We start from the raw sequence: 27,860 nt of genomic DNA on the forward strand, positions 1-27,860 counted from the left end.
TGGCATCTTCTCTGTGGATCAGTTTTATTCCCACTATATGCTTTGTCCATGTTTGGGTGTGTCGATGACTGTGGAATATCTGTCTAATGTTACTTGTCTGCATGTCCTATGAGAATAGTATGGAAATAAGTGTATGAGGAGCAATAGGGCAAAATAACTTCTGAAAATGGATCAGGTAATGACTTTAGTTTGGTAGCTTTTGATGGTGAGGGACTGGCTCAGTGGAAGAGCTTCTGCTTTGCATGCAGAAGGTCCCAGTTTCAATCTCCGGTATCTCCAGTTAAAAGGACCAGGCAGTAGGGGGAGGTGAAGGACCTCTGCCTGAGACCCTGAGGAGCCGCTACCAGTCTGAGTAGACAGTATTGACCTTGATGGACCGATGGTCTGAATCCGAGCAAGGCAGCTTCATGTGTACGGTGATGACGTATTGCAAATAATACGCAGACTGTTTTATCAACAACAACAACAACCTTTATTGGCGTAACAGATTAAAGAAAAACAAACAGGAGGAAAATGAAATCCTAATACATATCTCTCCTTTTAGAAGCCAGATACAGAAAGTTCGCCACGTAATAATTACAGCCCTTTGGGTGGAAAGAAAATTGAGGGTCTTATGTTCATCTGATTGGCCGATTAGATCCAATAATAACCAATCTAAATACATAGTACAAATGTCAGAGTAGTAGGTACAGAGCAAAAAGACATGCTTGGTTCTTTCCACTTCATTCCTGGACTGTTTTATCAAGGTAGAACCTTTGCCTTAGTTTTGAAACCTCATTGAACCAGGCACTTTTGTCTGATATAAGGTATTGCACTTTAAAACATTTATTTTGCTCTAGTTTGCCAACATCTCTATGCAGTTAGAACCAGTTTAACTATTTCGCTAGTGTAATAGATGTGAATATTTGTCTTTTTTTCCCTCCTTCCCATTTAGATTCTGTGAACAATTGGACAGATACATGAATTACTAGCCTGAGAAGTTAATTTTGCTGATGGCCAGGATCTTGCTTTCATTATTAAGTCTTGGAGTTGAAGCATTGATATTCACAATGGTCATCATCTTTACAGCTACTGCGAGCCATCTGGGAACAACTTTCAATTTGGAGTTTGATGAATTAACATCAACATTATTGAAGGTGGAAAATGTAATTGCACAGTGAATACATAGCCTTCTGGTCTAGTACTCCTGGAATCTGCTACGTAAAGCAGCTGTCCCATGAACGTATAGAAGTATAACTTCGGAGCCAGCATGTTTTGGTCTGTGAGAACATCAGCGATTCTGTGTTTTTATGTTCAGATGGAAGCAAATTTAAAGAGGCTTTGTGTTCATAAAAATGGAGAAATCCTTCAAAGCTGCTAGACTTTGTACTAAATTACAGTTTTCTATTGGATTAAATCATTGGATCATTTTCAAAACCAGTGATTTAAGGGAGTGAGCAAAACCTTTTTGTACATGTATTGAGTTGTACATTTTATATCAGTAAACTGAAGAAATATTTTTAAATGACAAATTTCTAAGTAACCCCTCTTCTTTAATTGCTATGCTATTAAATGCAAAGTATTGAAAATACCAGTCTTGGTATCTTACTAAATATTTACTGCGGTGAAAGCAGTTGAATGTGCATCATATAATTGCAGATAACTAGAAACTGACATTTGAAAGGGCTACCTAAGATCAGATTTCAGATCTACCTATTTAAGATTTAGCTATGGAAACTCCGCAGATAAATTTTCCTCTTGGTCGCCAAGCAAAGCAAAGGGGGACGGTGGTGCAAGAGGATGGCAGCCCTCCAGCAAAAAAAGCAATGACAGAAACGCGTGTAAAAGATAAAGTTCAAACTGTGATAAATAAACTGACAACAATAAAGAAGGAACACTTGGATGAGTGTGAAGAAAATGTCATGGAGGACAGAGAAGAAGATGCCAAGCCAAATGTTGCTGCAACATCTGAGCCTTTGAACTTAAATCCTGGGCTGAAGCACACGCTGGCACAGTTCCACTTAAGCAGCCAGAGTTCACTGGGAGGTCCAGCAGCATTTTCGGCTCGCCACTCCCAAGAAAGCACGCCTTCTGTCTTTGTACCTCTCCCATCGCCCCAGATCCTTCCTGGTCCACTGCTTGTCCCTTCGGACAGTTCAACAGAATTAACTCAGACTTTATTGGAAGGGGAGTCTATATCCTGTTTCAAAGTTGGAGGGGAAAAGAGACTTTGCCTGCCTCAAGTCTTGAATTCGGTGCTCCGTGACTTTTCTCTGCAGCAAATTAACACCGTGTGTGATGAACTTTACATCTATTGCTCTCGGTGCACCTCTGACCAGCTTCACATTTTAAAAGTTTTGGGAATCCTTCCGTTTAATGCTCCATCTTGTGGGCTTATCACACTGACTGATGCTCAGAGACTATGCAATGCATTGCTGCGTCCTCACACTTTCCCTCAAAACGGTAGCTTGGTCCATGCAAAAAACTCTCTGGCCCAACTAAAAGAGACGGGCAGTGCATTTGAAGTAGAGCATGAGTGTCTGGGCAAGTGCCAGGGCTTATTTGCCCCACAGTTTTACCTTCAGCCGGATTCTCCTTGTATCCAGTGTTCAGAATGCTATGGGATGTTTTCTCCCCAGACTTTTGTGATGCATTCTCACCGTTCTCCAGATAAGAGGACCTGCCACTGGGGCTTTGAATCGGCCAAGTGGCACTGCTATCTTCACGTTAACCAAAAATATTTAGGAACTCCAGAAGAGAGAGATTTAAAGGATCTACTGGAAGAAATGAAAGAGAAATTTAGTGTGAAGAATCAGAAGGCCCAGGCGAAAGTAAGTTTATTTATTCTTGTTAAAATGTTTGGTTTCAGTTAGTGCTAAAAATGACATTTAAGTATTCTAAGTATGCACTTCATAACTGTGAATGTGAATCTGTCCCTTGTGTATAAAAACCTTAGCTGTTAGCAGGAAGTGTCACCATGTCACAGCAAGCACAACTCTGGGGAAAAAATAACACTCTTGTGCTTAAAACACAGGGTCATAAGCTAGCGGGTTTGGAACTTTATTTCTTGTTTCCTAACTGACTTTTGAACATAACAGTAGAAGAGCAGAGTTACCATTGCGGGGGGGGGGGGGAGGAGTATTCCTGTTCGATTTTGCTTCGTATACAATGTAAAGAGAAGAAGACCGGGGTACCTATGGGGGGGGGGGGGGGAGGAGTATTCCTGTTCGATTTTGCTTCGTATACAATAATAAGAATTATAAGGTTTGCCGGGGTCCCCAGGGTGGTGTTTGTGGGTGCTGTGACACTTGCCGACACCTTTTCTGGCACCTGCTAAGTATTTTTAAGTGGGCAGGGCCAGATGGGTCTTTTTCGCCTAGCATGGCTTCTGATTGGCCATTAGAAATATCTGTTGACTGCACAGATCTTTAAAAGTATTGCTCTCGTAAGCAGCTGCCACCACAGCACAAGAATCTCCACTGGAGGACTTGAAGGTAAGCTGTATGTATGTAAGAAAATATTTTAAAACAACATATTCGTGTAAGGAGGCATCCTGTTAAACAGAGCTTCTGCCTGAAATGTTGGAAGATTTCCTGTTAGAGTTACGCTTAACCTTACTCCCTGATAGATGGTTGTTCGGCTCTGCCTCCCGAGGCAGCCATTGTGTGGGTGCGTCCACCACCCTGCGTCAGAATTCCAAAAGTAACCGCAGGGTTGAAGTTGGGGATCCCTGATATATGTAATCATCAGTAAGTAACTAAGTACTGGGCAGTGATGAAGCAAAGATGCATCCCTCTCCATGCTGTAGTAAACGTAAGAAAGTAAGTATGGGAAGCAGGAAGGGTAAAAGAGAAAACTGAGCAGTGAGGTCTTTTGTCTTGCACTGTGAAATTCTACTTGAGGCATTTTAGGGGTACAATGTATTGCTCTGATTTTTTCCCCACACTCATTAGCCTAAAATGTTGCTGTCCCTTGACGTTGCCGAACAATTTTAAGGCTCTGACCTGTGCAGCAAGATAGGGGTAGGGATGGGAAGTTAACGTCTTTCTGGTCCTTATCAATACTTATGGGAGTTTTAAATCAGGAATGTATCATGAAGGCTTGGGTGGTTTCCTCCATGCTGTGTGACTGTTCTTCACCGCAAACAACTATGATGATAATTGCTATCTCTTGGCTATGCCAAAAAGAACCTCAACAAAATGAAAAAGGGAAGTGGCCCCTGTGTAAGCACTGCAAGCATTCTGGTAGAATAACACTCTCCTTCTCTGTGTTTTATGTACTATTTCAAGTGTCTGGTTTCTGTGCCAACTGAAAGTTCTGTATGGCAACCAAGGATAATCAGAAATGTGCATTTTGGCTTCTGGTCCCCCCCCCCCCCCCCCTCCCCGTGTTTGTTTTCACAACTGAAGAGACGCTCATGGAAACAGGGTTGCAGTGTCTGCATTATGGTTTTCTTGGCATGTAGCTTTCTGTGGGTAGGCAGTTCTCTTAATTAAAGACACACCCTACTCAGGCTAGTGCCTGTGGTACTGGGAAGGAGCTTGTAGGACAAGGAGACTATTTTTGTTGTCTCAGCTATGTACAGAACATGCTGCTTGATGGATGGATATTGGCAAACTGGGAGGAAACAGGATACAAGAATATTAAAAATTAAGTTGGGGTAAGAGGCTAGGTAAGAAAGGGGCAGGTGGTTTTGCAGATCTCTTAGCTTTTGGTCTAGCAGCTATAACTGGCAAGGTTGGGTATTTTGAGGAGAGGGGTCATAGTTCATGCTTTGCACGCAAGAGATCCTAACTTTCGTCCCTGGCTTTTCCTGTCATGTCAGGTAGCTGGGCTGAGGAAGGCTTCTGCCTGAGACCGTGAAAGCCTGTTGCCCATCTTATCACCACATAGCTGATGTGAAGTCCGTTCAGTGGAAACAGTGGACTTCACCCATGAAATGTGGAGCAGCAAATCCAAGAAGTCTATTTGAGTATAACTGGAAACATTTCAGCACCATACCTCATGCCAGTTAGAACTACTTTCTTACACGCCCAGGGAAATGCTGATCACCACTGATCACCATCGTCTGGGCATGGAACTGCGGTCACTGGGTGTGTGTGTGGGGGAGGTATTTGTGAATCTCTTGCACTGTGCAGGGGGTTGGACTAGATGACCCTGGAAGGTCCCTTCCAACTCTATGATCTATGATTCTACTAACTTATGGACTAGCTTCTCTACTCCTTTATGCCCTGCTATTTGCCCATTGGAGGAAGAAAGAGCAAGCCCTATACTGTATGCAGGTAATATGACAAAGGGCCAGTCATGGAGAAGTTTATCTGACTGGCGATAATGTAGCTCTAGTCTAAACTAAGACCATTGATTAGAAATTGGAAGCTCGCTGGTTTAACTCTTGGTAAGCAGTCAAGGAAGATAATGCATTTGTATATGGCTGCTCAAGCTATAAATTGCAGATACACTGATTTAATGATGTATACAATTGTCTTTGACATTTCAACTGAAATACTGTAATCACTTACAAGATAATGTAGCTCTTGTAAGAGTGTACATCAATAAATAACATTTTGACTTACCTGCAAGAAAGTGATAGATTCATTATGTCCTACGGCTTATAAATGACCTCATTACCATCTTGTTGCAGTCTTGCAGTAGGGCTAATGAAAGGCGATGTACTACCCAAATATGATGCTGCATTTACATATTGCTGTATAAATACTGGTGACCTTTTCAGGAGACTTCACAATATGAGTTTTAATGAGTAATTTGTGGAAGAGGGGGGGAATTCAGATAAGGACAGAGACTGTTATGAGACTGAGGCTTGATTTGTTTAATATTCAGCATTTTATGAGCTTTGGCAGGATTCCCTCTCATGCTTAATGAACTTATGCAGTCTAGTGGGTTGTATACGCAGCTAGACATTTGGAGAATATTTGAAACTCAGGCGAGGAAACATACTGGACCTGAAAATATAGGCGCTTGGGTAGATTTAAAGACTTGTCTATAAGTATGCTGGATTTCACCCTAGGTTTCTGGAAATACCCTGTTTGCCTCCTGTCATCTCGCTTCCTACTTAATATGGAGGAGGCAATACACATGTCTGTGCTTGAACAGGTATCCATTTCCATGATAAAACAGGGGAACAGAAACAGTAGTAGGGGAGCCTATTACCTATCTGAAGCACCTGCTTTCTGGGCATCTCATCAGCTTTGTATTTCTCCTCTGAAGAGAAATAGGGAGCTGCTTCAGAGAGTTAGTTACACCTGGGCCCGGCTGTGGAGCAATGTTCTCTCTAAGCTGTGGAGTCTTGTGAGCAAAAATTCTACTTTGTGAGCTACTGGCATTAAAGCTGTGAGCAAACGATTTGGCTGCTGCATAAATTAGTTTGCTCTGGAGCCATCCTTCCTGAGCTAAGGCAAAAATGTGCGAGCTGAAGGCTAAAAAACTGTGAGCTAGCTCACATTAACTCAGCTTAGAGGGAACACTGCTGTGGAGTGGTTCTCCCCCCCCCCCCAGTCATTTTTCTAGAAGGAAGACTACCACAAGTTGAATAAGTTGCCCTCTACTTGTTAAATGCAACAAGAATGGTTGATTCTCTAAGTATTTATAAAATTCTCTGACCTCAAAGTTGCCAAGGTTCCTCTTTGCCTTAAGTGCAGAATTCCACCCCCTTCCCCGGTAATCCAAAAAGGATCTAGAAATAGAGCGCAAAATACTCCTTTAAGCTTTTATAAGGAAAGTGTATGCATATGTGAACAGGAGCATCCCTGTTATGCATGCATTAACAGAAGTTGCAGAAGTGCTTTGCTGCTTCAGCAGTGCTTCTAACACTTTGGAGATGTGAAAAGCAAGTATCAAAAAGTAGTTAAGATGCACAAAGATTCTGGGATATGCACATTTTAAAGACTGATGAGCAATCAAGGGTTTTAGGGGTATGGCGGTGAAGGAATACCCTTTTGGTTGCCCGAACCATTCCTAATTCTGATTCTTGGGGGTGGGAACCTGAAAGCAATAAATATAATACAATTTCTAAAGCAGCATGAATGTGAGAAGCAATGCCATTTTGAGGTGATGGATCTAAAGGTTCAAGACTGAAGCATCATTCTAAAGTTTAAGGATCTTACTGTTCAGTGAGTTTTTATTTGGTTCATGTATTGCCTGTATGTGTCATGGCAGTTTTTAGTTAAAATTTTGAGAGGATTGAGAAAATAATTTTTTCTTTGTGGTAGAATTTTCAGGGGTCTGTCTCTTCCCTGTAGCATATGTCTTGTTTCAGCTTATAAAGATTTTTAAACATTTAAACCTTTTCTGTGTCTTGCAACCCACACTGATTTAATGCTCCTATGTGTTCTTGAAGACACAGTATGATCTGAATGATATTAATGTTAGTTGCGTATGCATAAAGAGGATTATATACAATGTTCAACCTATAGTGTATGGCTCGGAGAGGGTCCTAATGAGTTAATTGCTGCGTAGATGGAAAGGTTTACATTTTTAGTAACTTCATGACAGTTACCAGGTGCTCCTTTTAAATGGCTCTCAAATGCACACAAGCTGGGGAGAAACGAATGGTTTTGAGTACATATGATAGAAAAGCTCAGTCAGTTGTAGTTCAATATCTTGTCGAAGGCTTTCACGGCCAGAGTTCATTAGTTGTTGTAGATTTTCTGGGCTGTATGGCTGTGTCTTGGCATTGTAGTCCCTGACGTTTCGCCAGCAGCTGTGACTGGCATCCTCAGAGGTATAACACAGAAAGATGGAGTACTCTCTGTGTCAGTGTGAGAAGAAAAAAAGAAAACAGAAAAAAATTACCTGCCCACCGTCTTTCTTCTCACCTTGACACAGAGAGTACTCCATCTTTCTGTGTTATACCTCTGAGGATGCCAGTCACAGTTGCTGGCGAAACGTCGGGTCCTACAATGCCAAGACCACGGCCACGAAACCTGGAAAAATCTACAACAACCAATTGTAGTCCCTCTGATGCATGCACAGTTTTTTTTTTATGCTGGTACCATGCATCTTTCAAAGACAGTATCTGCCTCCTTTGTATGTAACATGGCATAGTACTTTGTAATTCAGCATATGTTTGGAAGCTGCAGTGATTAAAGAGTAAGATGGATCCACTCACAGGTGGACTCTGAGAAGCTGAAAGAAGGTGTTTCTATCTTGGAAGGATTAATGTGCGAAACTCCTTGACTACATACGTGTGCTCGGGCATGTGCACACAAATCCTAATGTTCAGTCTGTATGATTATACACTAAAACATGGGTCCCCAGCGGGTGCCCATGGGCACCACAGCACCTGCCAGCACCTTTCCTGGCACCCGCCAAGTGTTTTTAGGAAGTGGGCAGAGCCAGATAGACGTCTATACCGGGCAGTGACGGCGCGTGCAATTAAAAATGAATATATGTTGTCTTCCCTACAAACATTGTTAGTCCCTTGTCTATATTGAGTAACTGTACATCACTTTGAGCCCACTGGGGAAAGCGATTAATAAATGGAAAGTATTATTATTTTGCCCAGCAAGTCTTCTGATTGACTGTTGGAGAGTTGCAGATTTTTAAAAACATTGCATTGTCACATCACAGCACAAGGATCTGCACGGTGTTACTGAAGTGAAGCTGTGGCCATCGTTTTGTGGCTGGCTCCACCTCCTGTGGCTGCCATTTTGCAGCAGCTGTTTTGTGGCTGTACCCACTGTGCCATGTCAGAATTCCCAGTGTGCCCACAGGCTCCAAAGGGTTGGGGACCCCGGCATTAAGAAGAAGAAGAGATTGGATTTATAACCCACCCTTCACTCGAGTCTCAGAGCGGCTTACAAACTCCTTTCCCTCCCCCTGCCCACAACAGACACCCTGTGAGGTAGGTGGGGCTGAGAGAGTTATTTCAAGAACTGTTCTTTTTCAAGGGCAGCTCTTGTCAGAACTATGGCTTGCCCAAGGTCATCCAGCAGCTGTGAGCGGAGGAGTGGGGAATCAAACCCGGTTCTCCCAGGTTAGAGTCCGCACACTTAACCATACACCAAACATTCCCTTTTTCCTTTTGTCACAAATGTTAATTGAGAAGCTCACTCTTGCAACTAAATTGCTTTCTAATTTCACGTTATTAACAAAACTGGGTGGTGGTTTGCAGTCATAAAAATGTAACTGCAATCTGTGACGGAAAACACACGGTGGCTTTAAGGTCTTTTAACCAGATCCCCCCCCCCCAATTTGGAATTTTGTGTAGGTAGTTTGGAGAGAGCCATGAGTCAAGGTCATGGGCAGGGCTGCTGGGGCTGCAGAATGAAACGTTTGCAAGCAAAACTTCTAAATTCCTGCCAGCCCCTTGTGGATTCTCCCTGCCAAATCTTTGAAGTTTGCCTTCTAGTAATAATAGGTGCTTAAAATCAGTGAGCTTTCTTACCTCATTTCCACCCCCACCCCCAGATATTACTGTATGGGCGTTTTCTGTAGTGGAAGAAAAGTACTGTGTGGGTATTCCTTCAGCTGTCATCTAGCAGAAGCTGTCAGTATGTTTGCATGTATTGCCTCTGGAACCATGACAGAAACTTTGTTCTAAAACACTGAGGGTCTCAAGATTTTTTTAAGCTGCCATATGACATGAAGGTCAAAGAAGACGGGGACGACAAAGGATGAGATGGTTAGACAGTGTCATAGATGCAATGAACATGGAATTGAGCAAACTTCAGAGGACGGCGGAAGACAGGAAGGCCTGGCGTGATCTGGTCCATGGGGTCGCAAAGAGTCGGGCTCGACTGTGCGACTGAACAACAAATGACATGATCCACACTTAGGGATGCCAGCCTCCAGGTGGGACCTGGGGATTCCCTGGAATTACGGCCCATCTCCAAACTACAGAGATCCATTCCCCTGGAGAAAGTGGATGCTTTAGAGGGTGGACTCTGTGGCATTGTACCCCACTGAGGTCCCTGTCCCCCCTCCCCCGGGCTCCATCCCTCAAATTTCCATGTGTTTCCCAACCTGGACCTGGCAACCCTCCCCCCCCCCCATCCCCTGCCGACGGCCAGGGGGGACCTGGCAGCCATGCTGTAGGCTGGATCCAGCACAAGGACCTTGCGAACTCTGTGCAATGATCCCTGGTCTTCCTGGTTCTTTCTTTGCCTGAGCAACCCTGGGAAAGTTTATTCCCGGGGTCCTGGGACCAGAGATGAGAAGGCCTGGAAAAATTCAGGGGGGAAAGTGTTTCTGTTTTTTCATGGGCTTTCCCCCATTTTTCCATTGGAAAGCAGATTCTGCAACCCCGGGAATAACCGTTTCTCTGTTTGGAAATGGCTGCTGGGGCAGAGGGGAGAACTGGGAAGACCTGCAGCTGTCAGCCCCTTCACTGACAAGACTGTAGGATCCAACCCTTTGTTAACCAGATCAGTGATGCAGATTCCTAGCTTCCTTTCTGTAACCAGTATGAAGGTGTGATATCATTATATTAAGTAAGTCTGCGTTATGAAACTGTTTACTACCTTGAACAGCAAAACCATGTGTTGGTGTCAGATATTTTAAAAAAAATCCCACAAACTTAACCACAGATCCATAGCCTGCCCATGAATTGCAAGTAAGAAAGCATTTGACAGCAGACATAAATATACATTGCAATGGAAATGCGCCACATAAGCAAGCGGCCTGCTGGGAGTGGTTTTGTGGTGTCCAACCCTAATGGTCTGTTGACAAACTTATCTGTAGCAGCAGGTTCTGTAGCTTTTGAAATAAACAAGCAGGAGGATACACTGCCTTCAAGGAAGTTGAATATTGTTTCACCTGTGAGTGGAAAGGGCAAATCGGAGATAGTCCTGCTGTTCTGGTAGCGCTGAAGTTCTGTGACTTGTAAGTTTGTTTTATACCCTCTGAAATTCTGTAGGGACAGACCTAATTGTGTAGGGACAGAGAAAACGTCTTTTACAGCTTGCAAGAGTGAAGTCTGAGCACGCAGGGGATGCTGACTTTTCTTTCTTTTCTCAGGCAGATTCTCAGTATAACCTGGAATTCCAGCAATGGTATCCAGTGATAAAGCAAGAAGCAGACACGATTAATCAGCCACACTCATTTGTGCATCCCAGGTAACAACTTCATCAGAATTTTTCAGCAACAGCACAGCTTGTACTTTAATGTACTTTAATAACGATGTTTGAACTTACTGAGGTTTTGTAGTTTTTGTAATTTACGTCTTAAGAAATTGGGTGGGGAGTCTACAGTAGATCTGCAGCTGAGCATTTGGGATGGTGCCCTAACTCCTATCCTATCCAGAAGAATCCACTCTTAAAATCCCCGGAGTTGCCACTACCACAACACTGGATGGTCAAGGATCAGCCCCAACTCACAACCTTAGATGCCTCTGTAACCTTTTCAAATGATAATCAGGCAAGCTCCTGCAGTTACTCCAGACCCTAATGGACAACTCAGTGCCCATCTCATTCACCAGTAACAGAAGACCTGGACAGTTCTGCTGTTGAGCATTCAGAACTTGGTCCTTCCTGTCTTGCGGTCCCAGGATTGTCACTCAGTCTGTCCCCCCCCACAACCTCCCGCTCTATCCCGTTGCCTAAGATATGTCCATGCAGTCCCAGTCCCCTGCCTGAGTCACTTTGCACAAGGTGTTGGCAAGACCCAGGAAGAATGGCTACTTGACTGCTGCAGTACCCAGCTGACTGTCTGTGCTTTGGCCCTGTTAAGTCCTGTCAGGAAGTTTGTGAAAGGGGGCTTCTGAGTGCCTTCTAGCATCCTCTTTTTGGGGCAGAAAAGTGGCGGTATAACAGTATACTGTTTTCTTTTCTTTTTTGGGTGAGTATTGTGTGTTTGCGTTCGTGTGTGGAAGTCATCATGGCTGGCTTATAGCAACCCCTAAGTGGGGCTTGGATGTTTCAGAGAGGTGTCTTGCTATCGCCTGCCTCTGCATCCAGGCCCCAGTATTCCTTGGAAGTCTCCCATCCAAGGACTTGCCAGGGTCGGCCCTGCTTAGCTTCCGAGATATGACAAGATCGGGCTTGCCTGGGCTATCCATGTCAGGGCTACAGTATACTGTTTTCATAGGTTCTGCTATGCTTTGTTACTCAGCTGTTCTTTCTCATCTCTTAGCTCTTCCGCCCTACACTTAAGCTGCCCGGCAAACATTTCACTGGGTCTCTTCCTTTGCTGACCTGCATACTGTTCCATACAAGTGCTCCAGTCCTCTTCTTTCGGAACTGCTGTCCGGCCTGAGCTGTCTTCTTTCCCCTGCAGATCGTTTGACCAACTGGACGTGATAACAGATTGCCCATCTGCTTCTCCTCCAGCCCTGCTTCCATATTACACTAGTGTGAAGCTGGGCGTGATACAGCAGCAGATGCTCCGTGGCTAGGGAGCAAATCCTTGGGGGGTTTGGGAGCTCTCAGGGCCCCACTCAAGGCTAAGTCCAGGGTCACCTCCCTTCTGACGGTTTCAAGGAACAGTTATTTATCGCATCTGGACATTCTGTCTCTTGGCCATTGCCTCAAGGTGCATTTGCCTGGTCAGCAAGAAGAGACTCTGTTGAGTTGCCCATTACTACAACACTTACTCCTTTGGATGCCTCCCTTCCTTTCTTTCTGCGTTTCAGAATCATAATCAGAGTTTTGGTAGAAGAGGATAGCATAGCCCCGATATTGTTACTTTTCACAGCAACTCTGAAGGAGTTCGTTCATTCTGAATATTCTGGTGTATTAAACTTTTCCCTTTCTTCGATGTCCAGAGTAGCACCATCCTGATAGGTCTTTCCAAAGCCTTTCTATAGGGATCTACGGATAACCATATCCCCATATGTATGTTCTTGTTTAGTTGTAGCAGTTCTTCTGTCTGTGCTTGGAGACTTCTACCATACAGACACTTGCAGCTTCTTTTTCGCTTCCTTGTCCACAGTTCCACTGCATTTCTTTGGCCTCCTTAAACAGGTGCAGTTTTCTTTCATTTGCTCACTGCCAACTTCTGACCTGTTCCTTGTTAGATGACCAGGAACAATTTCAGTGTTCTGAACAAGAAGCTCCTATCACTTAAAAAAAAAATTATTTTAATTTTACAGAGTTTATAGCATGCCCTTCTGCCCCCGCAAGGACTACCAAGGCGGCAACAAACGAAAACATAGATAATAACATATTAAAACCAAACGGAAAAATCCCTGAAACATCCTTTAAACAGTTAAAACCAGAGCTAAAATACACGTAAAAACATAGAAATAACAATTTTAAAAAATAGGCACCTACTGACAGAAGATGGCAACAGAAGGGGAGTTTTTCTTAGGAGCTGTAATATTTCTGGGTCCACAGATGGACTAACAGAATGAGAATAGTGTAATACAGCTTTAAATACAAAAAGCAGCTAAAACGTCTTGTATAGTCTGTATGCCTCATTCTAGAACAAACTAAGGTTGTGTGATCTTAGGGCAAATCCACAAATTACAAGTTCCTTAACACTGTAAATGCAAGGGATTGTGTCTAAATTGCAAATTCTGTCACTAGAGTGTAAAAGTGGCTCTGACCTTTTAAATTCGCTAGTGATTTCCTCCACTGTACATACTGTTGCATTGAGGGGGGAGAAAGTTGCTTCACAGAGAGAGAGAGAGAGAGCGCTTTAGGAGCAAAAATGAAATGGCAACATGCCCATTGTGCTGTATAGCGTAATTGCACAATATGGTCCCAAATCAAACATAGCTTTCTTTCGACAATGTAAAGAGTTTGAGTCGCTTCACAGTTCACTGAAATCACGTGAAGCCACACTCTGCTGATGACATGTCTGTATAATGCTGATGTTGCAGTTGAATTATCACTTGTGCTGTTCCTCAGCTGATTTCACAAATCGAGCACATTGCTTCAGTGTGGAAGCGGTCACGTTATATCCACCAGGCATATGGATTCACTCTCCCCACCTACCTCAAGTATGTACAGCAGGGAGCTTTCAACACGTATTTTGCCCCTAGTCCCTCAACGAGAACCGTATTCTTTGAGTTTATGATAACTGCTTAAGTAACAGTAACGCAGTTAAACTGTTTCATCTCCTTTATGCTAAATATTAATGTGAGTTGCTGTGTAATTTATTGGGATTAAAATAATTGATGCTGGGATTTTCAGGCTGCATAGAATATGCTTTGCAGTGGTTGGAATTACTGCACTATGCTGCACTGGTTGGCTGGAGGATGCAGAGAGAATAGTGACTTAAAGCCCACTGCTGAGCTCATGGCAAAGGCAGGGTTCCCATTTTATGCCTTCATGCACATAAGCCTCCACGTGAATGTCAAGCCTGCATACATATATTCCTTCCCCCTGGCCCATTGACTTTTTCTGAAAAATAAATATTTGCTTTCTGATGCACGTAATGGGCCAGAAATACAGTGGTGGAGCTGTTTCCACATGACAAGATACTGTACAGCCCTCAAAGAGGAGTTAGGTCTGTTGCATAATTAAAAACTTGAAATGGGAGGTGGCCATCCAATGTTAATTGGGGAAGGAACTGGTTTTGCTGCACATAACCATTCTTTTCTAGGATGCCCACTCAAAATGCTCCTACACCAGTTTGGTGTAGTGGTTAAGAGCACAGACTCTAATCTGGGAGAATCGGATTTGATTCCCCACTCCTTCACATGCAGCTGCTGGTGTGTCCTTCGGTCAGTCACAAGTTCTCTCAGAGCTGTTCTCTCAAGGCCAGTTCTTGTGATAGCTCTCTCAGCCCCACCTACCTCACAGGGTGTCTGTTGTGGGGAGGGGAAGGGAAAGGGATTGTAAACAGCTCTGAGACTCCTTTGGGTAGTGAAGGGCAGGGTATATATCCAATCTCCTCTTCTTTTTCTTCTCCTGATGTGGGAATTGTGGGGAAAGCTAGGCTGTTTTGTAATGACTGCAATACAGATTGCTTGTTTGTTTGTTTCTCAGTGTTTGAGCAACATCTTCTACTTGGTTGGAGCATAGTTAAGTCTACATAATAAAATAGTAAAGAGGTAACCAAAAGAAGTAACCAAAAAAAAAAAAGAAGTAATAAAAACAGCAGCAATTTTTAGAAAATACAGACATGCAAATTTTGCAGGTGTATAGGTCTGATGATGGACTTTGGAGCAACACCTGGAGAAACTAAAGCAGTTCTCTTTATTCATCCTTGCCTGTAAGACATTTGAATCTCCTGGTAGTATCTAGATTTCATTGTGCTTCCCCCTAGCTGATTTGGTTCTCATCATGTTACACTGAATAATAAATCTGTACAACTACTTTCAAGCAGTTTAAGGATTAGGGAATTAAATATTCCATTTTAAATCTGTTCTGGAGTAACAGAAGCTGAATTGATTCATGTTCCCAGGGTTTTAAAGCTTTTTAAGATGTTCAAGTGAAGTTCAGTGTGGTTAAATGTTTTTCTCTGAATTTTGTGTTGTTTTCCAGCTACTACTTCTACATGTGTGACAAAGTGGTTGCTCCCAACGTATCTCTTACCTCTTCCGTATCGCAATGTAAAGAAGCTGCGAAAACAGTGGAGAAGATTTCAGAAGTAATCAAATCTCTGCCTGGGCAGTCGGTAAAACCGCACAGTGCCGGCAAGCGCAAAAAAGCCATTTTCTATCAAGACAGCTGTCTTGAAGTACAAAACAAAGTTGATGTGAAACTTGGTGCAGAAGTGTGCACTAGTTTAGGTAAGTGAGAAAATGAAAATTTGAAACTCTTAAATTTTTGTATATCGTAACACTCTCTTAGGGATTTCAGCAAATGACTTGTTTTCCTACATTTTCATCCTCTACAGAGCAGCCTATGTCTACTAAACCCACGAACAGAAGGAAAGCTGAACAGATCCCCTCCAAAACATCTATAGAAGATACAGAGGGAGAATCAAACAGCGATGCACAATCGTCAGCTCAGCCTCTTACAAATGGTATTGGTTGTGAAGACGACAAAGGGAAAATTATGGAAGAAGTCATGAAAACGTATATAAAGCAGCAAGAAAAGCTACATACAATTTTGCAAAAGAAGCAGCATCTCCAAATGGTATGGCATTAGTGTATTTTTAGCTATTCTCTGTCTTTAGAAAACTGCTTTGTCATGTTACCTTTCATAGCGGTTGCAGGCAAACATGTATTGTTACTACAAACAGTGCAGAGAGACAAAGACACAAAGGGACTTGGCTGGCCATTTCGAATGACAGTACGTTAAAAAAACTGGCATTGTTGAAACGATCAGACTTTAGATGCGGCTGAAGTAATTTTTCAAGTGCCGAAAATCACCATCTTGAGGTGGTATCACTTTTTTTAAGTTCTTAGAGGCAAAATGTATAGTTTCTTACATTACTATGGGGGGGTTGGTGCTTCTGTGCTAAGGCAGTGTGGGTGGCACAGAGAGAACACATGGATGTATGAAGCTGCCTTATACGAAACCAGACCATCAGTCCGTCAAGGTCAGTGTTGTCTACTCAGACTGGCAGTGATTCTCCCTCTCTGGAGGTCTTTTACGTCACCTGCCACCTGATTGTTTTAGCTGGAAATGCTGGGGATTGAACCTGAGACCTTCTGCATGCCAAGTAGATGCTTTACCACTGAGCCACAGTCCCTCCCCACAGAGAGAGAAAGAGAGACTTTGTGCACAGTGTAAAAGTGTCTATCTAGAAGTTCGTTCTCATGGTAATTGTTCAGGGATTTTCACAAGAAGTAAAACAAGGATCTGTGTTAGAAGCCTGGAAGAATAGGTATTATTTCAATCACTAGGCACCTAACTGAAGCACTTTAGAGAAACCAGGTGAAGAAACACTGTAATAGCTTCTTTTAGGCACATGATTAATATAGGCATGCGTGGGCAGGACGGCTAGCATAAGATTCTGCTCGCTATGAATTTTTGTGGATTTGTGAACGAGCCTGAACTCACTACAGCCAATAGCATTTCAAGTGGCATGCATAAGAAAAAAGCCCTATGCCTCTACTCTAGTGTGGGGGAAATCCTTCAGTATTTCTTAGTATTTATAGTGGTCCACTGTTGCTCGATGCAGTGGGGAAGCATTGGGAAGAACTTACAGTTAACACAACTCGTGCACTGTACTCTTTACAAGATTCATAGAGACAAGGGCTGACTGAAGAAATTAGGAAGATGTAGATAGGATAGGTAAATGGGAAGGCAGCAGACAGGCTCTTGTGGTCCAGGGGAGGACTATTTCTCTAGCACACCTCATGGGATTCATAGAGAAAGTCATAGCTCACTTTCCTGGGAGTAAGCCTCAATGAATAGTCTTGAGTAGGATTCTGAGTAGACCTGCTTAGGATTGCTCTTTTACTTGGGCGTAAAAAAAAATTACAGGTAGCCATGATCATGTGTTAGGGACCCCCCCCCTCCAAATCAGCACTTAATTTCCTTTAATTCTGATTCAAATGTTACTTGGACCCTGAGCACATTTATTATTTAGTAGAGTCTGAGTCTCTTAAAGGCATATTACAGGGCAGCCATGTATCAAGGCCAGACATGTCTAGGCTTCCCAAGTCCCCCCCGGGGGGGGGGAACCCCGCCCCAGAGGCCCGTTCTCAGCCACTGGCGGATCGGGCCCCGGGGGGAACCCCACCCCGACGTGCGCGTCACCCGGAAGTGACGCAACCACGCGGGCACGCTGGGGGCGGGGCCACGGTCATCCGAGGGAAAAGTCTATGGTTTTCCCTCAGATGGTCGTGGCCCCGCCCCCAGTGTGCCCGGCGTCATCACATCACTTCTGGGTGACGTGCGCGCATGCGCTCCAGCCGCAGCACGGGAGTCCCCTGGTAAGGAACTATTTCGACTTGGCAACCCTAGACATGTCTATAATGTCTCTTTACGAGATCTGTTATCTTAGTTGCATGTAGTCTTACTCTGAGTTCCTCGGAACTATTTTTTGCCTTAAAAGGTAAGGATGAGGACAGGAAAAGGAGAAAAAGTTGCTCTGGGACATGGCTGCAAGACATCATCTTCTGCTGTAGTGGACATACTCAGGGCTTTCCCATCATATCTTGAAAAATACCCTTCTCCTCCTTAAACTGAATATCCAGCCTGTTGTGTTTTTTAAACAAAAATTGGTGGGGAGAAATACTTGGAGATTAGTACTGGCTTTTCTAAAGTAATTTTTTTCTACAATTTATTCCATCATCATCTTCTTGCATCCTGCACTAGTGTTTGTGATTTGCTGTGTGTGTGTGTGTGTGTGGGGGGATTTCTAATTGAAGTCTTGTCAGTGAAAGCAACTTTAGGGCACAGAGGTTTTTATTTATTTAATACAGTGCTTTATTTAACAGAAAAGGAGCTGCGGTGGCTCAAGTGGTTAAGATGCTGAACTGCAGGCTGTGGAAGGTCGGTAGTTCAGCAGTTCAAGACCCGAGTTGCCGCATGACGGAGTGAGCTCCCGTCTCTAATTCCAGCTCCTGCCAACCTAGCAGTTTGAAAGCAAGAAATTGCAAGTAGATAAATAGGGTACCACTTTGGTGGGAAGGTAACAGCATTCCATGTGCCTTGGTGTTTAGTCATGCTGGCCACATGACCACGGAAACGTCTTTGGACAGCGCTGGCTCTTCGGCTTTGAAACGGAGATGAGCACTGCAACCCTAGAGTCAGACTCGACTGGCTTTCGAGCAAGGGAACCTTTACCTTTACCTTATTTAACAGAACAGTCAGTGTCATGCTGTTGGAGTCCAAACTTTGTAGAAGTTTTCAATAGTTATTGCTGTGCAACTGTAGCTGTGAATAAGACATCTGGAACATTTTCAGGAATTTGCATGTGAAGGCACATAACCTAGTTACAGGAGAGTGCAAGAAAGTTACGAGGAGAGGCTTGCGAGAGGCCAAAACAGCTGCCCTCTGGCTGCTTCTGGTAACTTTTACTTTCCTGCTTCTCATCATTTCAGCATACCAGAAAGTGACAGCATACCAGAAAGTGGCCTGAAAATGACTGCAGAGGTCCATCTTGGTAAAGCTGAAATGATGAGAAGCAGGTCAAACAAAGCTCCCTCAGGCTGTTCTGCTGACCTTGCAGCTGGCTGCATTACATCCTACTATGCTTTTAACCACTTTCTGGTTGTTTCCATACATGCACTTCCTAATTGTGCTGAGGAAATACGCAGGAAATACTATTCCACGGTTCAGCGGCTCCATGAGGGAGTTGGTGCCGGTGATGGTAGCTTTCTCCAGGAAGTAGTGCTGTGAATATGGCTCGTCTTCAGCCTCCTTAGTAGTTTTATGTATCCTACAGGTGCTGAAAGTCTTGGTTTATCCTTAAGATGAAATAAATTAAATTAGAACATTTGTGTCCATTTACGTTATGTTAACTATGGCCCACCTTTCTCAGCAGTGGTCCCCATAGGGTATAATGAAGCAAAAAAAAAGGTGTGTGTGGGGGTGTTTCCTGAATATTTTCTGAATCTAAATACCATACCGGTATTGGGATTTGGGAATATCAGGAAATATCGATATTTTTTGGGTTTAATATACCCGAACACAAAAAATACTGGAGTTTCCCTGTATTCCCCCCCCCCCCCTGACTTTCCCTGGGGTTTTTTGCACACCTCTAGATGAGACATTCGGTAAATAACATGATAGGATTAGGGTCGTAGAGCCAACCAGAAATCTGAAAGACAGAACTGAAGCAAAGCATAACATGATACATTAAATGATGCAAAATTACATAGTAGGATCCTACTTAAAGCAAACTGTATACAGTAATATACGTAATATATCCGTAATCCCTAATAATTTATCCAGGTAACTTTGTGAATCGTTTTGTGCAGTTCCTGGCGTAGAAAAGCCCTTTTGAATAATTAAGCTTTGCAAAGTATATGAAAGGCCAGGAGGGTGGGAGCCTTCCTTGACCGCCTGAGGCAGGGTGCTACAGTGGAGAAGCCACATTTAAGGGACGCTGTTGATGTTGCCCATTTGTAGGTTGGCACCCACAGAAAGCCCTGCTCAGATGAGCGAAGCTTTCATGAAGGGGTGGGGTAGCCGTTTTGGTCTGGAGCAGCAGAACAAGGTTTGAGTCCATTGTTGGCCTTAAAGGGGCCACTGGGTTCAAACTTTGTTCTAAAGCTTTCATGGTGGCCCATAGGAGGATAGATAGATCTTGTGGGTATGAGGGTCAAGGTCTGTGAAGAGCTCTGTAGGTGGTAGCCGGTCATTTAAATTGAACATGGGAACTGATGGGCAACCAGTGGAGTGGCTGCAGAATGGAAGTGATACGCGTGCTCCGTCTAGCTCCGTATAATAGCTGACCCGCAGCAAGCAGCAGCGAAGTGCTCGACAGTTAGGGAGCATAAGAACATAAGAGAAGCCAATGTTCAATCAGGCCAATGGCCCATCCAGTCCAACACTCTGGGTGCGTTCAGACGGGGCGTTTCAGCCGGCATAAACTGTACCGGTTGGAACCGGTGCAGTTTATGCCGGCTGAAACGCAAGCACACTTATCTCCTGTCTGCGGAGCCCATCGCTGTATGCCTGTTCACACACAGCAGGCATCGGCGGTTTTTGTTTTAACACAGTTTGCGCATGCGCATAGTCAGCCATCCACAGAATGGCGATCTTCACGCATGCGCATAACACCCCATCCTACATTTAAAGTTTAAAGGTAAGGACTTACCTTTAAAGTTTAAAGAGCAAAGTGGCCTCCCGGACTCCTCTAAAAGTTAAACTAAGGACCTTTTCTTTTTATCTTTAAACAAACGCTGGGGCGAAGCTTCGCCCAAGCGCATATTGCTGACCTAAAAAAAAAATGGTGGGCGAAAATCGGAGGCCTTGGGCTTCCGAACGGAAGTGGCTCTACAACGTTGGAGAGCAATCAGACGGGGGTAAAGCGATTACAACCGTTGCACTCAGGATACCACCACTTGGGGACCTAGTGGCAGAATACAACGGTTTAAAGGTCTTTGCAACGGTTAGGGACGGAAGGCAGATGTTCGCCGTGTGAACCCCGGTAAGTACACCGATTCCAACCGGCACCTATACCGTTGCAAATGCCCCGTCTGTGTCACCCTCTGTGTCACGCAGTGGCCGAAAATACCAAGTGCCAACAGGAGGTCCAGCAGTGGGGCCAGGACACTAGAAGCCCTCCCACTGTTGCCCCCTCCTGAAGCACCAAGAATACAGTGCATAAAACAAAGCAAGTTTTAAGAATAGCCCTTTTCAGTTTTCCAGAGCTCAAAATAAATACAACAAAGCTTTTTTGAATGGCATCTGGTGTTCATGAGCATGTTGTTCAAGTTACATTAATTAATGCACCAAGAATGCAAATTTAGCTGTAAGTCATCATTTTCATGCTGCGTTTCTGAAATGGTCTACTGAGCTGAACAAATTGCAGTTGCGGGCGTGAGAAAGATTTTGGCATATATATCAAACAATCCAGTTTTTATTGCAGAAGCCAGACATATTGTGCATTTTTTCCAAGATAAGAAAAGCTTTCAAAGCATGTCAAAAATTGTCAGTGCTCTGTCTTGTTTCAGTTAAGTACAACAGAATTTGAGGGTTTGCGCTGCATAGCAATGATAATCACCATTGAAGTTTACAATATAGAAATAAGCCTTTCTGGTATTGGAAATATTGTGTCTTACTCTGCCATTGTCTTCACAGGAAGTAGAGATGTTAAGTAGTTCCAAAGCCATGAAGGAGTTAACGGAAGAACAGCAGAATTTACAAAAAGAACTTGAATCTTTGCAGACTGAGCATGCTCAAAGAATGCAAGAATTTTATGTTGAGCAGAGGGACTTGGAGAAAAAGTTAGAGCAGGTAATAAAGCAAAAGTGTACCTGCGACTCTAACTTGGAAAAGGACAAGGAAGCAGAGTATGCAGCTCAGGTAAGCAGAAAATAATAGTTTTATTTCAGCTTTACAACAGTCTGTAGGCACAGTGATCTGTGAAAGTTTTGATGCCGTTGTTCTATTTATTTAATTCATACCTTGCCTTTCTCTCCCTTGGGGATCCAAAGTGGCTTACATCTTTCTCCTCTCCTCCATTTTATTCTTGCAACAGCCCTGTGAGGTAAGTTAGGTTGAGGCAGTGTGACTGGCCCAAGGTCACCCACAGAGCTTCTGTGCCATGAGTCCGGACTCAAACCTGGGTCTCCCAGATACTAGCCTGACACTCTTAGCCATTACACCACACAGAAGGCACAATAGCATGGTCTGTCGTGTGTTTGGTTGGCTTTGTCCTGATTACATTCCCATTAGGGAGCAAGTCATCTCCCAACGCATTTTCATCGCTCTTAGAATGCTAGGGAGCCAGATGTGTTCTGCAGACAGGGAGGGGAGCAGACATATCAACCGCCTGAGTCATCTCTGCATTCCAGTAATTGGCTCAGTTTTTGACAGGAGCGTCAGTCTCTGTCTGCTGAAAACACTCCAAGGGCTGGCAGGAATCTATCAGTCTCTGAGGGTGGACCATTCTAGTCACCCATCCTCTGTGATTATAGTCTGGTTTTGTTAAACATTTGATTATCACCTCCAGGATGACAAATAGAAGCATGGTATCAAGATGATCATGCATGCGGTGGTGTAGTCGACAGTTCTTTTCTTTTTTTTAAAGATAATACTCGCAAAGTATTTTGGTAGAATAAAGTTAAACTAAACTCTTCTTTAGTATTAGCCAGCATTCATACATTTGTGCCTCAGTTCTGTAAAGGGTTTTTCAAGGTTTTTAATTTTTTCTGTTACTCAGTAGGAATGTGTACCATGTAGAATTTATAGGCTCTCTGTACTGGGTCCAAGTCTGTGAAATTTAAATACCTAAACATACGTTTTTCTGGAACCTGGAAACATTTGCTTTTTCTGGAAACTTAATTAAATCTGAGGTGTCCCCTCCGTCAGCCAGCCTAATATGCTTTTGATTTATTAAACTCTTCTGTAGCACTTCATCGTGCAAAGCCATTTGCAATCCTCAGTTTAGTAATTCTCAGTAATGTGCAACTGAGGCCCACATTCTGCTGCTCGTTGTATTTTAGATTTGAAAGCATCAGATTCAAAAATCTAACTAAGTGCTTTATGCACTGATCTCCCAAAGGAAATTTCTTGTCTCTAATCCTTTAAAAAAAAAACCCACCACACAACTAAAACAATCAGAGCCTTCATATTCCAGCCGCGGAGACTTGAACAGCCTGAGATGATATTGTGCAGGTTTTTGGGCCCTCCTACATTTGGAACGGAGCTGCGGTGGCTCAAGTAGTTAAGACGCTGAACTGCAGGCTGTGGAAGGTTGGTAGTTCAGCAGTTCGAGACCTGGGTGCTGCATGATGGAGTGAGCTCCCGTCTCTAGTTCCAGCTCCTGCCAGCCTAGCAGTTCGAAAGCAAGAAATTGCAAGTAGATCAATAGGTACCACTTCGGTGGGAAGGTAACAGCGTTCCATGCGCCTTGGTGTTTAGTCATGCCGGCCACATGACCATGGAAACGTCTTCGGACAGCGCTGGCTCTTCGGCTTTGAAACGGAGATGAGCACCACAACCCTAGAGTCGGACTCGACTGGCTTTCGAGCAAGGGAACCTTTACCTTTACCTTTACCTTTTACATTTGGAACATTGACGCTGCCTTACACTGATTCAGTCCATTGGTCTACTCTGATTCAGTTCTGTCTTCTCTGGCAGGAAGTAGGTGTCCTGGGTTTCAGGCACAGATCTTTCACACTACCTGCTGCCTGACCCTTTTAAATGGAGATGCCAGGGATTCGTCAGATCTTGTCCCACTGAGCTTACAGCCCCACAGCCACAGAGTATATTTGCGTTGCCTATAAATGTCTTGCATTGATAGGAGCAGGGAAATGAATAGGAAGTAATCGTCTTTAAGATTTTCCCCATCAGTGTTGGTCCATCTCCCTCCTTATCCTTACTTTTATTCCCTTTTTCGTATTTCTGTGGAAGCTTATTTCATATCGGCCCCGTTCTTCCATTTTTCTTGAGCTGAGTCTTAATCTTATTAGCCCCACTTAAAAAAAAAAAGACTCACTTATTCTTCATTGACTGCTACTGTTTAACTTTCTGTCCATCCTCATTACTGCTTGATCACACCTCAGCTTATCCCTCCCCCCCCTTTTTCTCGTGGTAATTTGCATTCTGATCCCCAGTGCCTTTTCCTTTAAGAAAGGGCCAGTCCACACAGCCGCGTTAGTTCTTCGTGTGGAAGGGAGCCTTGAGCTCCTGCCCCCTGCCCTGTGGGCATGTGTGGCCTTTTGATGGGAACTGGGGCTTTCGTGATCAGGTGCCTCTTTGTAAAGGATCTCCTGCTCGCTCTTCTTGCAACAACACGGATCCCACGGATTGGGTTCACTCACATGGCCGTTTGTGCATAGCTGCTGTTCTTATTAAAACTTAGATTGGAATGCCTCTCCGGGTGAGAATACTTTGTGGCATTTCGGTAGTGAAGAAAACCTGTTATGTGAAAGCATTCCACTAGATGGCTTCTGTAGATTGCTAACTCAAGAGGAACCACAGTCCGCATGCATGCTTCCTAGGCAAATGGCACTGAGTCACAAGCCAGGTTCTGTATCAAGTACAGTCTAACGCTTCGCAGAGCAGATTGTTTTAGGGAGCTAAGCAGGGTCAGCCACAGTCAGTACTCGGATGGGCGACCACCAAAGAAGACTGGGGCTGCCATGTAGTGGCAGATAATGGCAAACCACCTCTGCTCATCCCTTGCCTGGAACACCTCGTGGACGGGGTTGCCATAAATTGGTTGTGACTTGACAGCGCGTTTCTTCCTAGGTGATAGAATGTATTATGATAAAGGTGTCCTGGCAGGCAGTGTTCCCTCTAAGCTGAGTTAGTGTGCCCTAGCTCACAGTTCTTTAGCCTCCGGCTCACACATTTTTGTCTCAGCTCAGGAAGGATGGCTCTAGAACAGACTAATTTATGCAGTAGTCGAATCGCTCGCTCACAACTTTAATGCCGGCGGCTCACAAAGTAGAATTTTTGCTCACAAGACTCCACAGCTTAGAGGGAACACTGCTGGCAGTGTTCTTGCCTCCTGGGGTTCTTACCTCCTGTTTAACACTCCTGGCTAGAAACAGTGTTACCAGGTGCCCATTGCTACCAATACAGCAGCATTGCCTGAATCCAGTGTTTTCTCTCTGCCCCCCCCCCTCGTTCATAGAATAAACTCCTTTTTCACTGTCCATATACTTGATAATATAGGTAATCAGAGACTTGGTTTCAGTAGAACCCTGCTAGAATAAGTTCTCTTCCATTTGAAAGGAAAGATTTCCTTAGCTGTAACCTGGAATAGTCCCTGTAGCGTTCCCCTTCTTGACTCTCATCACGCAGTATCAAGTGACCAAGTGCCCTGTTTGGCCTGAGCTCTGCATTGGTACGGATTCTGAGCTGAAGCCCGTGACCTGAAAGGGAGAGCAGGCGTTTCACCCTGTTTAGCTGCATTGTCAGAGATCGTTCCCATTGCTCGTATACGTGACTGCATGCGGACGTCTCTTGGAGGTTAACAGTTACAGGAAGTAAATTCCTTGTTTCTTAAGTTAATGAAAAGAAGAGAAAACTTAAAAAATGCTTTGGAACTATTCAGTTTATTAAGGCCCAGCATGATGGGAGTTTAAACTGAGCTGTGTGTGTGTACACGCTCGCACCCACCTCTGGTATTTCCTGTTAAAAGAATTGGGTAGCGGTAGATGTGAAAGACCTCTGCCGGAGACCTTGAAGAGCTGCTGCCTGTCAGAGTAGAAAAGTCTGCCCTGTATAGACCAGTGGTCTGACTTGGTATGGGACAGATTTTTGTGTTTAGAGTAGGAAAAAGTATATGATGCTTGGTATTTAGAACCAAGTTTAAAGTTTAAGCAGTACTACTGTGGTGGCTCAAGTGGTTAAGACGCTGAACTGTAGGCTGTGGAAGGTCGGTAGTTCAGCAGTTCGAGACCCGAGTTGCCGCATGATGGAGTGAGCTCCTGTCTCTAGTTCCAGCTCCTGCCAACCTAGCAGTTCGAAAGCAAGAAATTGCAAGTAGATAAATAGGTACCACTTCGGTGGGAAGGTAACAGTGTTCTGTGTGCCTTGGTGTTTAGTCATGCCGGCCACATGACCACGGAAACATCTTCGGACAGCGCTGGCTCTTCGGCTTTGAAACGGAGATGAGCACCGCAACCCTAGAGTCGGACTCAACTGGCTTTCGAGCAAGGGAAAACTTTACCTTTACTTGTCTTGTATAATTCATAATCTACAATAAAAATATTAACTTGAACATTAATTTTAGACAGTTACAGCTGCCTCCTTTAACTTTAGTTTGCTACTTCCTCAGTTGTTGGTCCCCCTCTGAAGTTGGGCCTCCTTTTGGTTGTCTTTTGTGATCTGTTTTTTTTGCTAAAGACCCAAAGGCTGGGATGTGGCCCTAGGGGGCTCTTGGTGGCTGGTACTATGTACAGTCTGCCTCAGCATAGCAGTCCTTAGGATCATCCTGTTAGCTACATTGGTTTGGATCCTAACGCTGGTTGCTGGCATAATGAATTTATGCTACAGCCAGTATGGTGTAGTGATTAGGAGCGCAGACTCTAATCTGGGAGAACTGGGTTTGATTCCCCACTCCTCCACATGCAGCTGCTGGATGACCTTGGGTTAGTTAAAGTTCTTTCAGAGCTGTTCTCTCAGAAGCAGTTCTCAAAAGAGCTCTCTCAGCCCTACCTACCTCATAGGGTGTCTGTTGGGGGGAGGGGAAGGGAAAGGTGATGGTAAACTGCTCTGAGACTCCTTCAGGTAGTGAAGGGTGAGTTAAATCAAATCTCTTCTTCTTTTAGAGGGAAAGTACAGAGTGTTTTTTTTTCAGTTCCACTCTCCTCCACTATTCTGAGGGGTCTGCCAACATCCAGGCCATGATTATGGGAGGCATATCATGTTGCAGGGTGGTGGTGGTGTCAAAGTTTGTTTCCATTCATGCTAATTCGGATTCAAGCCACTGAGATGAATGTCAAATACGGTGTTGTTTCAAAAACCAGTACGTGGCTCTAGAGTTATGTTATCAGGATATATTTGGAAGTTCTTTCAGCCTTTTATTTCTTTCTTTGAATCCACAGTTAGCAGAACTGAGACAGAGGCTGGATCACGCCGAGGCAGACAGGCAAGAGCTGCAAGATGAACTGAGACAGGAGCGCGAAGCGAGACAAAAATTAGAGATGATGATCAAGGAACTGAAGCTTCAGATTCAGAAGTCTTCGAAAAGCAGCAAAGGGAAATAGAGCGCTTGGAGACAGGGTGGTGTTGTGTGTCCGCATTATCCCAACAGGGTTAATATATCGAGGATAAGTCAAGTCATGGATCCGCAAAAGGCATTGGGGATGGTCCAGAGGGAGCGTCTCTTGTGCAAGCAGCACCATTTAAGTAGGAGTTGTGCCATCTCCAGCAACTTAGACAAAGTTCTGCACAAGAGAAGTTCCCGACAGATGGTGCCCAATGTATACATTATAAATCTGTATCGATATAACCTCTGTACAGTTTGCAGATGGACAAAAATCTGTGTCTGTGCTGCGGCCACTGCTCTTTTTTGACAGTTACGAGCAGCGTGGAAACCTTGTGCTTTACGGTGCTCAGTGTTTATGCAGCAAGCTGTCCTGAGGGCTCTAAACCTTTGCTGAAAGCAGCTTTATTTTACTCAAAAGTATGCAGCATCCATGTTACTTGCTTTTTCTGTTGCATGGGATCCATTCACGTCAAACTTTTTAAAAAATAGTTCCAGGAATCTAAAAAACAGAGGAAACCGATTGAAGAGAAATTGTTCCCTTGCACCGTTCTACTTTGATATTTTATGCTGCAATGGGGAGAGAATTGATGACTGAAATTCATTCAGGAGTCCTGACACTTTTTCAAATGCTGATTTCCCCCCCCCAAACTGTTAACTTCTGCTGTCTATGCCAACAATTAACTGTTAAATGCCAAATGTCAATTTATTTTTGGTACCCTTTTGAATGCTGTTATGAAAAAAGG

At 44.0% G+C, this 27,860-nt stretch overlaps 1 protein-coding gene across 1 annotated transcript; it reads left to right on the plus strand.

Annotated features, from left to right (window-relative positions):
- The first annotated feature begins 1,492 nt into the window (after positions 1 to 1,492).
- On the plus strand, positions 1,493 to 27,787 carry SKIL (SKI-like proto-oncogene). The gene is made up of 6 exons (XM_015411591.1): positions 1,493 to 2,810; positions 10,954 to 11,051; positions 15,366 to 15,613; positions 15,721 to 15,962; positions 21,531 to 21,755; positions 26,954 to 27,787. The coding sequence occupies exons 1-6, from the start codon at positions 1,710 to 1,712 to the stop codon at positions 27,113 to 27,115; spliced, it is 2,076 nt and encodes a 691-aa protein (XP_015267077.1). The 5' UTR covers positions 1,493 to 1,709; the 3' UTR covers positions 27,116 to 27,787.
- The last annotated feature ends 73 nt before the right edge of the window (positions 27,788 to 27,860 follow it).

Source organism: Gekko japonicus, unplaced genomic scaffold, assembly GCF_001447785.1.
Source record: "Gekko japonicus isolate JY-2015 unplaced genomic scaffold, Gekko_japonicus_V1.1 scaffold11, whole genome shotgun sequence".
NCBI classification, from domain to species: domain Eukaryota; kingdom Metazoa; phylum Chordata; class Lepidosauria; order Squamata; family Gekkonidae; genus Gekko; species Gekko japonicus.

Coding starts and splice junctions, on each gene's coding strand:
- SKIL (XM_015411591.1), top strand. CDS start 1,710: ATGGAAACTCCGCAGATAAATTTTCCTCTTGGTCGCCAAGCAAAGCAA. Junction 15,614..15,720: donor AGAAGTGTGCACTAGTTTAG/GTAAGTGAGAAA, acceptor CATCCTCTACAG/AGCAGCCTATGTCTACTAAA. Junction 15,963..21,530: donor AGAAGCAGCATCTCCAAATG/GTATGGCATTAG, acceptor TTGTCTTCACAG/GAAGTAGAGATGTTAAGTAG.